Source organism: Lolium perenne, chromosome 2 (assembly GCF_019359855.2).
Source record: "Lolium perenne isolate Kyuss_39 chromosome 2, Kyuss_2.0, whole genome shotgun sequence".
Classification (NCBI taxonomy): Eukaryota; Viridiplantae; Streptophyta; class Magnoliopsida; order Poales; family Poaceae; genus Lolium; species Lolium perenne.
In genome coordinates, this window is record NC_067245.2 from 248,099,548 (window position 1) to 248,113,538 (window position 13,991).

General features: G+C 46.6%; 1 protein-coding gene across 1 annotated transcript; it reads right to left on the reverse strand.

The window, feature by feature from the left end:
* Window positions 1-3,719: 3,719 nt before the first annotated feature.
* LOC127335532 (uncharacterized) lies at window positions 3,720-6,449 on the reverse strand. The gene is made up of 3 exons (XM_051362198.1): window positions 6,087-6,449; window positions 4,708-4,837; window positions 3,720-4,581 (listed from the first exon to the last, which is right to left on the reverse strand). The coding sequence occupies exons 1-3, from the start codon at window positions 6,232-6,234 to the stop codon at window positions 4,074-4,076; spliced, it is 786 nt and encodes a 261-aa protein (XP_051218158.1). The 5' UTR covers window positions 6,235-6,449; the 3' UTR covers window positions 3,720-4,073.
* Between the last annotated feature and the right edge of the window lie 7,542 nt (window positions 6,450-13,991).

The window sequence follows — 13,991 nt, forward strand, 5'->3', positions numbered from 1 at the left end:
GAATTTTTGTGATCCTCTAACATGCGATCCAAATTCTTCCTCTCATTTTCAGTTTCGCAGCCTCTCCGTGCATCAGCAATGGTCCGACCAAGATCATCAGCGGGCTCATCACGTGCCTCTTCTTCACCTTCCCCACCTTCAGCATCCTCCATGAAAGTATCACCGAAATGATCAAGATAGTTGTCATCGATGAAATCATCCCCTTCTTCATCTTCTTCCATTATGACCCCTCTTTCTCCATGCTTGGTCCAATAATTATAGCTTGGCATGAAACCCTGCCGAAGCAGGTGCAAGTGAACGTCTCTTGAGGAAGAGTAACACTTCTGATTCTTACAGCCAACACATGGACACATAACAAAACCCCCCTGCTTGTTCGCATTAGCCACTACGAGGAAATCTTTCAAACCCGTAATGAACTCGTCGGAGAGTCGGTTACCGTACATCCATTGCCGATTCATCTGCATTATTATTATATAAAGTATATAATTAACCATCATGCATTTGTTAAACTAACTAGCTACAAATAATAGAAATTAAACAATGAACTACACACATGCATATTTTATCAGTGACACATGAAATGTTCAAGTTGCTAACCGCGATCGAGGAGGAAAAAATAAATGAGAAATCTCAAGTGTGGCTCGGACACTTCATATAATGTTTGTTTCATGCTCTTGGGCATTTCATCAAACACCTTGTGTGCATAAGAGGAACCAAAAGCAAACCTAACACCCCCTTGTGAAGTTTGTGAAGAGAAGTGGCACCAAATGGCTAAGTGAAGTGAGCTGAGCTGCCTTTTATAGGGATGGGCCTTTAGTCCCGGTTGGCCTGGCCAACCGCGACTAAAACCTTGAGCCAGGCCCGAGGACCATTAGTCGCGGTTGGCCTGGCCAACCGCGACTAAAGCCCCTCCCGTCCACCAGCTGGCCACCGAGCGCGCTGGGCCCAGGTCTTTAGTCGTGGTTCGCCTCCCGAACCGCGACTAAAGACCCCATTAGTCGCGGTTCCTATATTTTGGCGACTAATGGGGCTGGACGGAAGCCTCTTTTTCTACTAGTGGATGTAGATCCGGGTCTTCTCCTTCGATTCTCCAAAGATCAAAGGCTTTGGATGGTTGGAGGAGGAGATCTAGTGATTCTTGTGGCTCAACAATGGCGAGATCTTCTTTTTGGGACGAGCAACCTCTTCCATTGAGGAAGAGAGCTATTTATATGAGTAGATGCTTCAGATCTGACCGTTGTGGACTTTTTCGTGTAAAACTGGAAGTACCGGCCGCAAGGGCCAGAAGTTCCGGCTAGATCCCTTTTTTTGCTGATCAGATGTTGTTGCTGATGCTGGCGGAACCGACAAGGGTGGTAGTACCGGCGAGCGGTACTACCGGCCAAGTTCCGGCCTACTTCTAGAAACGCGCGAAACAACCCCCGAAACATACTGCAAGCAAATGTGTTGTTTCCGGAACTAGACCGGAAGTAGGGCGAAAGTACCGGTCGCCGGTACTACCGGCCTACTTCCGCCCATGGCCAATGCAGTGCGCTGTGCTGGTGCTGCCGGTAGGGGAATCTGGGCGGAAGTTTCGCCAGCTCAGTCCGGAATTTCCGCCTGGAGCAGAAACACATCAGCTTCTTCAGTTTTGAGTTATCTATCTAGCAGACTTATGTGTAGCATCAATCTATATACATGTATACATCAACACACATAAACTTGTACCTGTGTTGACATCAAATACACAAAACCCATAAGAGCGGGAAATGTTCTTTCACCAATCCGGTGTTTCATGCTCGTACAAAACATATTGAGCTTGATTTTTATTTTGTTCGAGAAGATAGAGTGGCTAGTAAACTACTTGATGTCCGTTTTATCTCAACAAATACCAGACTGCTGATGCCTTCACCAAGAAAGAAATTTGAGGATTTCAAACGTAATCTCAACCTTGCTATATTAGGGGCGGTCGGGTGCGGGGGTGCATTTTATTGTATTTCGTATTATATATGTATATGTATAGAGTAATAATACACAATAACACTACGAAAGGCAAAGCATCCATCGATCAATTCTTGTACAATTGCATCGATCCGGCATTGCCTTCTTATTTATTTCACCTATGGGATGCATTCATCAAAAATATCTCTTGGCTCTTTATATGTACATCATACACCGGAAACTCGAAGTGTAGCCCGAGCTACATGCTTCCTGTTTGTTACAAAATTTGAATTCAACATTTTAAAGTTTCACAAAATATCTGAAAACAAACCTCGATGTAGCCAATGATGTACTCTATCATTGTGCAAAATCTCAGGATGAAATACGTTACATTCGAGGCTACAGAAAATTTGACAAATTCTGGCAAATGTTGGAGGTTTCAGACCCGTCCACTTTTCAGATCCACGGATTTGTGAATTTGGCACAACCGAAAATACACAATGTTTCGTATTGTTTTTGTTTTCACAGTCGTAGAGTACATCATTGTCTACCTCTAGATTTTTCATTCATATTTTTATAAAGCTAAAAAAATGCAATTTTCAAAATTTTGAAAAAAAACAGGCTTCATGTAGCCTGAGCTCGAAAGTGACACACTCATACATGCAATATATAGAGGGTGACTGAAAGTACGGCATATGCATCAGCCAATGTAGGGAATTTAGTTCACAGATCACAAAGGGTGCAATAATATAGAAATCAGTCAATGAAATAGACAAAACATCATGTCCGATCATACATGTAATACATACCATAAAAGAACAAGAAGGTGACACATTCTAATTCTAGATACATCCATATTATCGACTAGTTCCAGATACATCCATATTATTAACAAGTAATATGAATATGAGGGAGTATTATTTTCCTTAATATTTTATGCTCGACCAAATATGTCTTAATTATAAAATAATACGTGGGAAATATAGTTAGTGTAGGATCTAGATGGTATGATCTACAATGTTATTTTTATTTACTCCTGGCAATCAAATATATGAGTAATACACCACAAAAAAAGTATTTCACTGGAATCACATTTACAAAAAATCCCAGTGATATAACTTTTGTAACATATAACTCATATTTTGTTGATAAAACTTAAGGGCAAAGTTTTTTTAAAAAAACAGTAGGCCTTGTAAACCTGGACAGAGAGGGTGGATGGTATAATCTACTGTGTCATTTTGTTGTCTTTTAGGTGTTCGTGCATGCCACATAGTGTGGTGATGTGTCATTTTATTTATCCTTTTTTGCACTTAGCTTTAGTAGCAAAACATAACAAACTAATAAATTTTGGGTCTATAATTTTAGGCTTCATGTTCAACCGTGAACTCTTATTTTGTGTACAAGTTCCAAACAATTCTGAATTCCTTTTTTCTCTTTGGCGCTTTGAACATCATCCCGGCCTGCCATCATCGTCGACCATATTATATTAGAGATAAAATATTATAAGTTACAGTCAGCTGGCTATAAGAGATAAAATATTATAAGTTTGCTTAGTTGGAGGAGAGAGATTAGGAGAGAGAAGTGGGCTCTTATCTAATAGTCAGCTCTAGCACGTGCTCCTAGACACTATGTGAGACTAAAAGATGGGCTATGTATTGTAAAAGTACTACACTTTTATAGCTATTGTACATGCTAGCTATAAGTTGACTATCGATGATGTGACAAATTATTATAGCCGGCTGTCGGCTACACTATTGTTCTTGCTCTTAGACAACTAAGCTGAGAACAGACCAACCAGGTAAATGTACTAATCACATTTAATCAGACCATATATTGGTATTATCACTGGAACAAATTTGAACACGCCCTCATCTCCTTTGTTTAAGCAGGCCGGGAGAGAGGTTGCCAGTGCTAACAAGGGGAAAACACATCTTGAGTTTCCCCCTAAACAAAGTGAAACAGCGCTTTCAACGTGTCATCAACTGAGGCTCAAGCAAAGTGGATGTACGATAGTTGTCGTTGCATCATTCTCCATCACTTGATTAGCACCATGTACCTTCTCTCGTTTCCTAGTAGAAGGGAGCATGCAAGTTCTTTAGATCCTTTTCCTTTTTTGTTTTTGATTTCTCGGCGAGAGCTAGCGGGGAGGGAATCTACCACAGCGTGCATGCCCCACCGTCGACGTTATGGGCCACGTCTTCGAGGTTCCACAGGCTTCCCCACGTGGCACCGTCGTCCTCGCTGGAGCCGTATTCCTGCTCGCTCGTCGACGCGCAGCAGCTGCCGCCGCCATGCCCGGCGTCGTGAAGGAGGACGCAGGACATGGGGCACAGGAAGTCCATGACGTCCCGCATGAGCAGCTGATCCTCGTGTTCGTGACCGGCCAACGTCGCCGCCGCGCAGCCCACGGTGCAGATCTTATCGTCGTCGACCTGAACGTCGGCGACGGTGCCTGCCGTGGCGAGCTCGACGTCGTCCTTGCCCTGCCCCAGCAGCAACTGCTGCTGCTGCTGCTGCTGCATCTCCCGACGCTGCTTGAGGAACCTTGCCCTGGCGCGCTCGATGTTCTTGGACGGCTTTCCCTTCTTGAAGTGCGTCCTCCAGTAGTTCTTGATCTCGTTGTCCGTCCTCCCCGGGAGGCTGCGTGCAATCGTCGACCACCTGAACAAACATGTCAGGTGTCATGCGCTGAATTTAGTCACTGCACTGAGTGTTTTCTCCTGCATTTATCCCATGCATGCATGGTGAGCATGTTGGAGTTAATTGTGATATCGTAGTATTCTCTACCTGTTTCCCCACAAGGCGTGGAGCTGGACTATGGTGCTCTCCTCTTGTGGTGTGATCTTGCCCCTCTTTAGATCAGGTCTGAGGTAGTTAACCCACCGCAGCCTGCAACTCTTTCCACTTCTCTTCAGACCTGCAGCAACATAAGCTCTGATGAGAAATGGACTTTGGCGAAGTGGTCACCAACTCACAACGTGTGCCACACAAAGTGGTGGTCCAGGAAAAATATACTATTGCCTGGCAAGGTATAATGGTGTTCAAATGGGTAGTAACTTACACTAGTCATTTGTTATATACTTTCAGAAATTGTTTGCGTTGAGCTTAACAAGAAGAATTGAATGGTCACAATTCACAAGTCGCAACTCACAACCCTTGTGCTGAATATGCTAGATCCGCCTCTTACTACTGTTAACGTTCGCCACCTGTATGTATGCGTGTGACATCGCTATATATTGATGCTTAATCTAACTAGCTTTTAGGTCTAAGTGCTGAGGCTTTCTATAATTGATAGCAAACTCACTAAAATAGTCTTCACACATCAATCGACCCAATCCAATTTTGAGTAGCAATCTCGAGTTACATTAACACCCCCTCTCACGACTAAGCTTACGATTCTGCGAGAGGTGGATGCAGACATGAACAGAGATCGTCCACCTATGCTGTGAACAGTAGTAATCACGTGTATTTGTTCCTACCGGACACTATCTCACTGGTGCATGAAAACTTACCAGGTCCTCCTTTATACCCATGGACCATGATCAGCAACATATAAATGGCTGCGTCCTAGAGTCTAATAATTCTCGAATTACATGCATGAGCTCGTTTGTAATTGAAGATTTCCGTAGGCATCTTGCCAATTCTAAGAAATTTTGGAATCGGTAGTGTTAAGAGATGAGTGAGTATGAAAGAGAGTTCAAGACAAGATGGAGCAGACGACACCATGGACCATGGAAATCGACCTAACAGAACGGTATAAGGAAGTTCTTACAAGAACGCAGGACTCTACAAGGATCGAATCCTGCATGCATGCAGCTAGCTAGCTTTTGTGAACTTGCAAGTTGCAGGTACCGGAAGATCCTCAGGTGAACTTGCTAGTTGCAGGTACTTGAAGATCCTCAGGCGGACTTGCAAGTTGCAGGTACTTGAAGATCCTAAGGTACAAGGAATGCCTAAAAGCTACGCGATTGACCTGGTTGACCACCCTGCAACTTGCAGGAAGGATCAATCAATCATTACTGGCAAGTTGCAGACCTGGTTGGTGAAAAAAGGAGGCTCTCGTACTAGAGGTCCTCGTGAAGCGAAAGATTATGATTCAAGGAAGAGCATAAACCATCAGATCAAGAATAAGAAGCAGATTAATCCTGTAGATGATGATATTCTACCTGTGAGCTTGGAGACGGAATTCCACCTCCCCTCGCCGTGCTGGGCGACATGCTCGAGGAGCAGCTTGTCCTCATGGCTGGTCCATGGGCCTTTCCTCCACTCGTCATCCTGCTTTCCCCAGCAGGCCGCGAGCTGCCCCTCGGCCATTAATGGCGCCGCACAGCACTCTCCTCAGCTAGCTCTCCCGCTTAGCCGTAAGAGAACGCCCGGGGCTGATTCGCCTCAGTGCGGCTTCTGCTTTCGCTCTTTTCTTGGAGATATTTGCGGTGCTGGTAGGACAGAACGAATTAAGCCGAATTAGCGACTGTGCATCTACTATGGCAGGGCAGGGGAGCAGCCTTTCTTCCCTCTTTTGCTGTCGCCCACAGCGAAGTGAGGCGATGGAACGAGTGAGGCGCTGCCGCGTATATATGGGGCAAATTCTCTGCGTCGCTGAATGGCCGTGTCATTGTCAGGGGAATTCCAGCTCCACTATGTGCCGTGGAGATTTTTTCCCAGAATGCCCACGGTAAAAATCTTCTTTACCTTGTCGTTCTATCTCTCACTCACTCTTTTAGAGAAGCACCGAAGTCGGGCGGGGCTCTTTGGAGTGACCCCGATGCACATGCAACAGGGTGGAAAGAAAATTTTAGCATTATTTATGGGATTAATAGGCAAGTGCATCAGGTTAAATTTTAAAAAGTGCATCATGGACGAACAGTTTCAACTAGTAGCAAAGTTGCAAGGTTGAAGATGCATCACGGAAGAATTTCCTCCAGCTCCGCCCCTAGTCCGAAGTGAGTTAACCGCCTGTTGCTTACGGAAAGCGCCTGGGGTATGTCGGCGCGATGATTTGGAAGAACCCATGGTGCGTTTTCTTTGAGCAAAAGAACCCATGGTGGCTTTGAGACCCAGGGTCCTCTCCCTGGCTAGCTTGTAAGATACAACCATAGGAAATAAGAAACACATAGAAACTGTAAATTTTGTCTTCTGATTTTGTACAACGATTCTGCTGAATTTTGAAGAGAGAAAATATTCATACTGAATACATATGGATTTCCCATGATTTGTAATGAGCAGAATATGGCTGCTGCTGCAAACATGGGATGGAGATTATCCTTCAGAAGATGGTTGTCTACTGGGTTAATGGAGCTGTGGTGTGGGCTGGTTAATATACTCAATCAGGTGACTCTAACAGATGGCCAAGATGAAAATGGACAAAGAATGGTCAATTTTTTGTCAAAAGTTTATATAAACAATTATGCAGAAATGGTATTGACATATATTTTAAGCACCTTTGGAAGAGTATAATCCCTTTGAAAATAGAAATATGGCTGTGGCTCATCTGGCATAATGCCATAGCAACAAAAGACAATCTGTTGAAAAGAAACTGGATAGGGAATCCTACTTGCCATTTTTGTTTTGCCCATGAATCCATTCTACACCTTTTTTTCTCTTTTCCTACAACAAAATACATGTGGAGAATTGGTGGGGATGGCTGTGGGAGCCCAAAATCGACCTGGGTCCTTTGCACAATACTTTTGGCGGATGCCACAACACTCCACTGTCAGTCGCAATGTCCAAATTGCTGGACTGGCAGCGATTTGCTGGGCCATTTGGAAAACGCGTAATAAAGCATGCTTTGATCTTTTTCCTAAAAATCCTATTGATCTAATCTATCATTCTGTGGCTTTCATGAAATATTGGGCAGGGTCTCATGTTACCGCTGAAGCCTCACAGCTGCGACAGGAGTTGACGCTCTACTCGATCTTGCTGCTGGAGCTGCTAACAAGAGAACAGGTGCCACTGGTGCAAGCAATATACCTCGGCTGGTGGCTCGATCTGATGGTGATATGGAGATTGATGCAGAAGAATCTGAAGACGCTGATAACCTTGGAGAGTAAACCAGATCGATGTCCTAGCAACAGCGGGCCTCGTTTTGCTGATGATGTGTGATAAGAGATGAGAAAAACTTTGTGTTGCTGTTTGTCTCAACAAACACCCCCACCTGTAGCTGAAAAAACTTGTAGATGTCTCTTGCCATTGAACACTAGCTGCTAGATATGCGGTGATCGCCTCTCCTTTTCTTTTTGCGTTTGTAAGCTTTTGTTGTTAGATGTTCTCCAGTGGGTGCGGAGTTGTATATATAGCAGGAAGAAACTTGACGCTGTTTTTCGTTATCCCCCGATAATGAAAATCGATCCTCGTGGTGGATCGCCTGGATAAAATATGGATTTCCCATGAGGTGCTGTAGAGATTCGTAGCATAGAAAACAAAAATTTTCCTACCGCAAGAACGAAAACCAAGCCAAGATGAAATCTAGAAGATGGTAGCAACGAGGGGATCACGAGACTAACCCTTGAAGATTTCCAAAGCCTACGAGATTAGATCTCGTTGTTGCAGAAGATGATCACTTGCCGCTTTCAAAAGCGCGTAGAAGATCTTGATGGTGCCACAATCGGGCAGCACCTCCGTACTCGGTCACACGTTCGGTGTTGATGAAGATGACGTCCTTCTCCCCGTTTCAGCGGGCAGCGGAAGTAGTAGATCCACCTCGAAATCCCGGCAGCACGACGGCGTGATGGAGGTGGTGGTGGAGAACTCCGGCAGGGCTTCGCCTATGCGCTGCAGGAGTTGTATGTGGAGGAGGGGCGCAAGGGTTTGGGGAGAGGGGGGTCTTGGGCGCCGGCCTCAAGGGGGTGCGGCCAAGGTGGGAGGCTTGAGTGGCCGGCCCCTCCCCTTGCTCCTCATTATATAGGTGGAAGCCCCAAGTGTTGGACTACAAGTTTTCGAATAAGACCCCAACCCAAAACTTCTCATATGGTGGGAAACCTACTCAAGGGGGGAGTTCTACTCAAGGTGGGACTCCCACCTTTCCTGTAGGGGGGGTGGCCGGCCACCTTAGGTGGAGTCCACCTGGGACTCCTCCCCCTTAGGGTTGGCCGGCCATGCTAGTGGAGTAGCTCCGGGACTCCACCTTCCATAGTGATTTCTTCCGAACTTGTCTAGAGCCTTCTAGAACCTTCCATAAATGCACCGGATCATTTTCAAACTTATAAAATGACTTCCTATATATGAATCTTATTCCCCGGACCATTCCGGAACTCCTCGTGATGTCCTGGATCCCATCCAAGACTCCGAACAAAACTTTGAACTCCATTCCATATCCCATATCTATTTAAACGACATCAAACCTTAAGTGTGTCACCCTACGGTTCGCGAACTATGCAGACATGGTTGAGACCTCTCTCCGACCAATAACCAATAGCGGGATCTGGAAATCCATAATGGCTCCCACATATTCAACGATGACTTAGTGATCGAATGAACCATTTACATACAATACCAATTCCCTTTGTCACGCGATATTTTACTTGTCCGAGGTCTGATCATCGGTATCTCTATACCTCGTTCAACCTCGTCTCATGACAAGTACTCTTTACTCGTACCGTGTTATGTGGTCTCTTATGAACCTTTCATATGCTTGCAAGCTAAATAGACGACATTCCACCGAGAGGGCCCAGAGTATATCTATCCGTCATCGGGATGGACAAATCCCACTGTTGATCCATATGCCTCAACTCATATTTTCCGGATACTTAATCCCACCTTTATAACCACCCATTTACGCAGTGGCGTTTGATGTAATCAAAGTAACCTTCCGGCATAAGTGATTTACATGATCTCATGGTCGAAAGGACTAGGTAACTATGTATCGAAAGCTTATAGCAAATGAACTTAATGATGTGATCTTATGCTACGCTTAATTGGGTGTGTCCATTACATCATTCACATAATGACATAACCTTGTTATTAATTGTTGACGTCCGAAACCCACCGGCGGGTAGCGACGGCAACACCGTAGAGCCGGGAACAACCTAGAGCTGCGGCTGGCTGAGGTCCCTCCGAGCGACGGCCCGCAAAGCCTTCTGGTCACACGTCCGATGCTGATTGCAAGGGCGTGCCACCTGACCTATACCTGGTCAGGAAGGTGATGGAGATGCCTCGCTTAGTTTCCTGCATGGCATACACGTAAACATTAAATACGAGCCTCGATCGGCTCTCAGGTTATCCTGTGAATCGGCTCAAGGAGCCGATCCACCCATGATTCGTACGAGGTGCACGAATATATGGTGGTCCTGCTTGATCAAGATAAAGCTAATGAGATCTACGACGATTTAGGGTTTTCACCGCATAATCGGATCATCCTACTCACGGTTGGGCCTCGCGGCCACGCACGGTGATCGTAAGCCGATCCTAAACAAGGCCTAAAAACCAACACGAGGTTGATCCCCGGAACATCCTGTTTAGGGCTAGCGAACGACACCCTACGTGCCGCTGGATCCTCCACCCCTTTGTAAGGCCTAACTATTGCAGATATTAAACTAATCCTTGTAGAACAAGGAGCAATCGTAACGGATCAGATCTACTAAATAATGATCAAGCGGGGTGCCGCCCCTACACCTAAGATAGGTGTAAGGGCGGCTAGACATGCAAGGGTTGCACTACGATAGCATGTTACGCGACGAACTATGCTAACCCTAACACATCTATGATAACTACGTTGCTCGCCATCAACAAGGCTTCAGTACGAGCAACACATGAACAACGTGGAGCTTGTGCTGCCTAGATCGCAAGATGCGATCTAGGCAGCATGTTGCTTACCGATAGAAACCCTCGAGACGAAGGAGTTGGCGATGCGCCGAGATTGATTTGTTGGTTGAACGTTGGTTGTTGTTTATTTCATAAACCCTAGATACATATTTATAGTCCAGGGGACTTTCTAACTTAGGCGTGCACCTAACCGTGCACGGGTAAAACTATAACTAATCGACACGTATCCTAATATGTTACAGATACAAAGGCAAACAAGCCCAAACTCAGCATAACAGGCCGATTCACGTAATTCTTTCATGTATATTCTTCAAGTCCATCTTGATCGCGGCCCACCTCTGATTCGGTCAAATCCTGGTGATAACACATGCCCCCCTGGTTTTGGAATTGGTAATTCCAAAATCACTCTGCTTTTTATTCGTAGGGTCATGTCGTGGCAGAACCGTTGCAGTGTCCTTCATCATGATGCCTTGCCTCCTCAACTTCTTGCAAAATTTGATAACTTTAGCACCACTTCCTTGGAAACTGCAATGGCTTTAAATCCCCATTAGGCTCCTCCTTATTAAACTGTGCCGATCGACTAGCCTCCTTCATCCCCTTCCTCTGTTTTAGCTATCGGCACAAAAAAACCCTCTTTTCCTGTAGCAATGTCTTCCTCTTCCTCCGTCTCCTCCGGCCTTTCTTTCCAATCTTCTTCCCCAAGCGAGTCAATGTCGGAGCCCGAGTGGGACTTCGATCTTATGTCAGATAGCGACATGCCCCTGACCGAGGAGGAGGGCGACCTCCACCTCCTCGTTGAAGGGGAACTGGAGAGCGAAAACGGGGATGACCTCCCCTTATGGAGGAACCCCGCTTCTTCGGAAGAGGAAGACGAGGATGTGGAGGAAGAAGAGGAGGAAGACGATTCCTCCTCCTCCGCTGGGTACCCGCCGGCGAAGCGCCTTCGTGCTTGGGCGGATAACGAAGATGACGATGATGACGACGAGGAAGAAGCTCCGGTCGAAGGCTGGGGCAGCAGCGCCGAGGAGTTCTCCGAAAGTAGCTCCGGTGACGGCTACGACGCCGACGACGAGGGCAGCGAGGATCAGTGACATAGGATCAGTAGTATGCGAGCAATCGGCTCTTCTTTTGTTCCTCTTTCCTTGAGCAATCGGCTCTTCATTGTAAAAAAACCCTCCTTTGTTAATGAAGAAGTATTTCCAGTCAACTATTTTGCCGATAGTCAAAGTCACAAAATCTCCAAAAAGAGCCGATGGCATCGCATCGGTCTCTATCATAAAAACATGAGTAAGGTCGACCTAGCCGCCCTCCCAAACGGTAACCTGCGACCTCCATCTGAAAAGGCAAACTCAGATCCCCAAATCGCCGCCCGAGCAGTTCTAACTCAAAACCACCTACACAGATCTCAACCGCGCCGCCCCCAACTCCTTCAACGCATCCCATGGCGGAATCATCTAATACCGACACCACGGCTTCTGGTCTGAAGGTAACCCTCAACCTCCTCTCGCCGTTCGACTTGACATGGGATTAATGGCAAAACACCTGGATTAATGTTTCGCTCCGCTACTAATTTAGGTTTCAGACATTCTTCTGCCACATCCTTCCCTCGCAAATTCGAAGTGCCTCGGTCCTCGTTCTTCCGAGAGTCCTGCCCTGTTAATTTCGTGCGAAGCTAACAGAATCCCCTTCGTGAGTCAGAACCTAGATCTGACTTCCTGGGCCGACTGCTTGCGAGCCTGGCCTAATCCTCCTGAGGGTTGGGTGGCATGGTACGATAGAGTATCCAAAACCCATTATGCCACTTGGGAAACCATAGGGATAGCCGATGCCTTGTCATTATCTTTATCTCCCCTTGAGAAGAATGAGAACATCCTGAAAACCATCGGCTACTTCTGGTCTGATGCACTGAACTGCTTCATGTTTGGCCATGGCCCTATGACACCGACTCTACTGGATGTGGCCATGATCACAGGCCTAGACATTGCATCCCCCAGCCCTTCTGCATTCAAACTGCCAAAAGTCCCTTTCACCCTCTCCTCTAAGAAAGAGTGTACCAGCTGGGGCGCCTACCTCAATCGTTACATGAAAAACAAAGGCCCCGTGACAGAGAGGGAACACACAGCCTTCCTGAACTTCTGGCTGGAGCACTTCATATTCTGTGGCCCATCACTTGCTCCTACCAAGAATTACCTCTCCCTGGCTTATGAACTTGCTAAAGGCACCCAACTCGGCCTAGGCAAACTGTTCCTTGGAGAGGTCTATCGATCCCTTCAACTGATGTCTGTCAAACTGTTCTCTCAAAAGAACGATTAAAGCGCGGCCCACAGTGGTTTATTCAGTTGTGGGCACAACTATACTTCCAAAACCAAATCCCAGACTTCCCACCGCTGACTACCTGCACCTTTCCGGATGTTAATGGAAAAGAAATTCGATGCACCAGCTATGGCCAAGCCCTGTATGGTCTACCAGGCAGCAGGCTGATCCCCAAGGAAGCAGCAGGGTGGTTTAAGATTTTCTTCCAAGGTTTGGACAACCCCTTGTTCCATCCTTATACTGAATCGGCAAATTTTGAAAACCCAGTCTCTTTTCGATTGGATGACTTTGCCGATGATGCCAGCACCCAGCATTTGTACTCCCTCATGATTCGTCCTTGCTTCCTCCCTGTTGGCATGAGTACCTCAAACCGGATAATCAAGCCCGGTTATGAGTGTTATCAACCGGTAGTGGCAGCCCGACAGCTTGGTCTCGGACAGGTGCCTCCACACTTCTTCTTACATCACCTGACAGCAAGTAGAGCTGAACTGCCTGACATCCTTACTGCCCAAAGGTGTTATACCTTCTTTGACGCTTTGGCCATTCCAATTCCCCGCGACCTCCGTTTCTCCTTCACTACCGACGGCTTTGAGACTTGGTGGTCCATGTGGAAGACCCACGTCTTCAGGAGGGCCCTAGGACCGCGGCTGAGAGAACTTGACGCCGAGTATGACATCCCTGCAGACCAGGTACCATCACTTAACATTCCTTGTAACAGTATTATGGTGATTGTTTGTGACCTGACTCCAATCCGTGGCAGCAACAAGATGGCCCGGCTCCCACACAAACCGACGGTTCCCCTTTCGTATTCCTTCCTCCGGCACCAGTGGTTCTCTTCTGCCAGAGCTCGCCACCCCTGAAGAAAGTCATAATGCAGAACCAGCCGATTTCACCGAAATCGGCTCCCAAGAGTAAAGCATCTTCGGGGCCAGTTGCCCCCCGAGCCTCGACTCAGGCGAGGACGGCAGTGAGGAAGGTGGCTGCCAGGAAAACCCTGA

Coding starts and splice junctions, on each gene's coding strand:
- LOC127335532 (XM_051362198.1), bottom strand. CDS start 6,234: ATGGCCGAGGGGCAGCTCGCGGCCTGCTGGGGAAAGCAGGATGACGAG. Junction 4,838..6,086: donor TTCCGTCTCCAAGCTCACAG/GTAGAATATCAT, acceptor ATGTTGCTGCAG/GTCTGAAGAGAAGTGGAAAG. Junction 4,582..4,707: donor CACGCCTTGTGGGGAAACAG/GTAGAGAATACT, acceptor ATGTTTGTTCAG/GTGGTCGACGATTGCACGCA.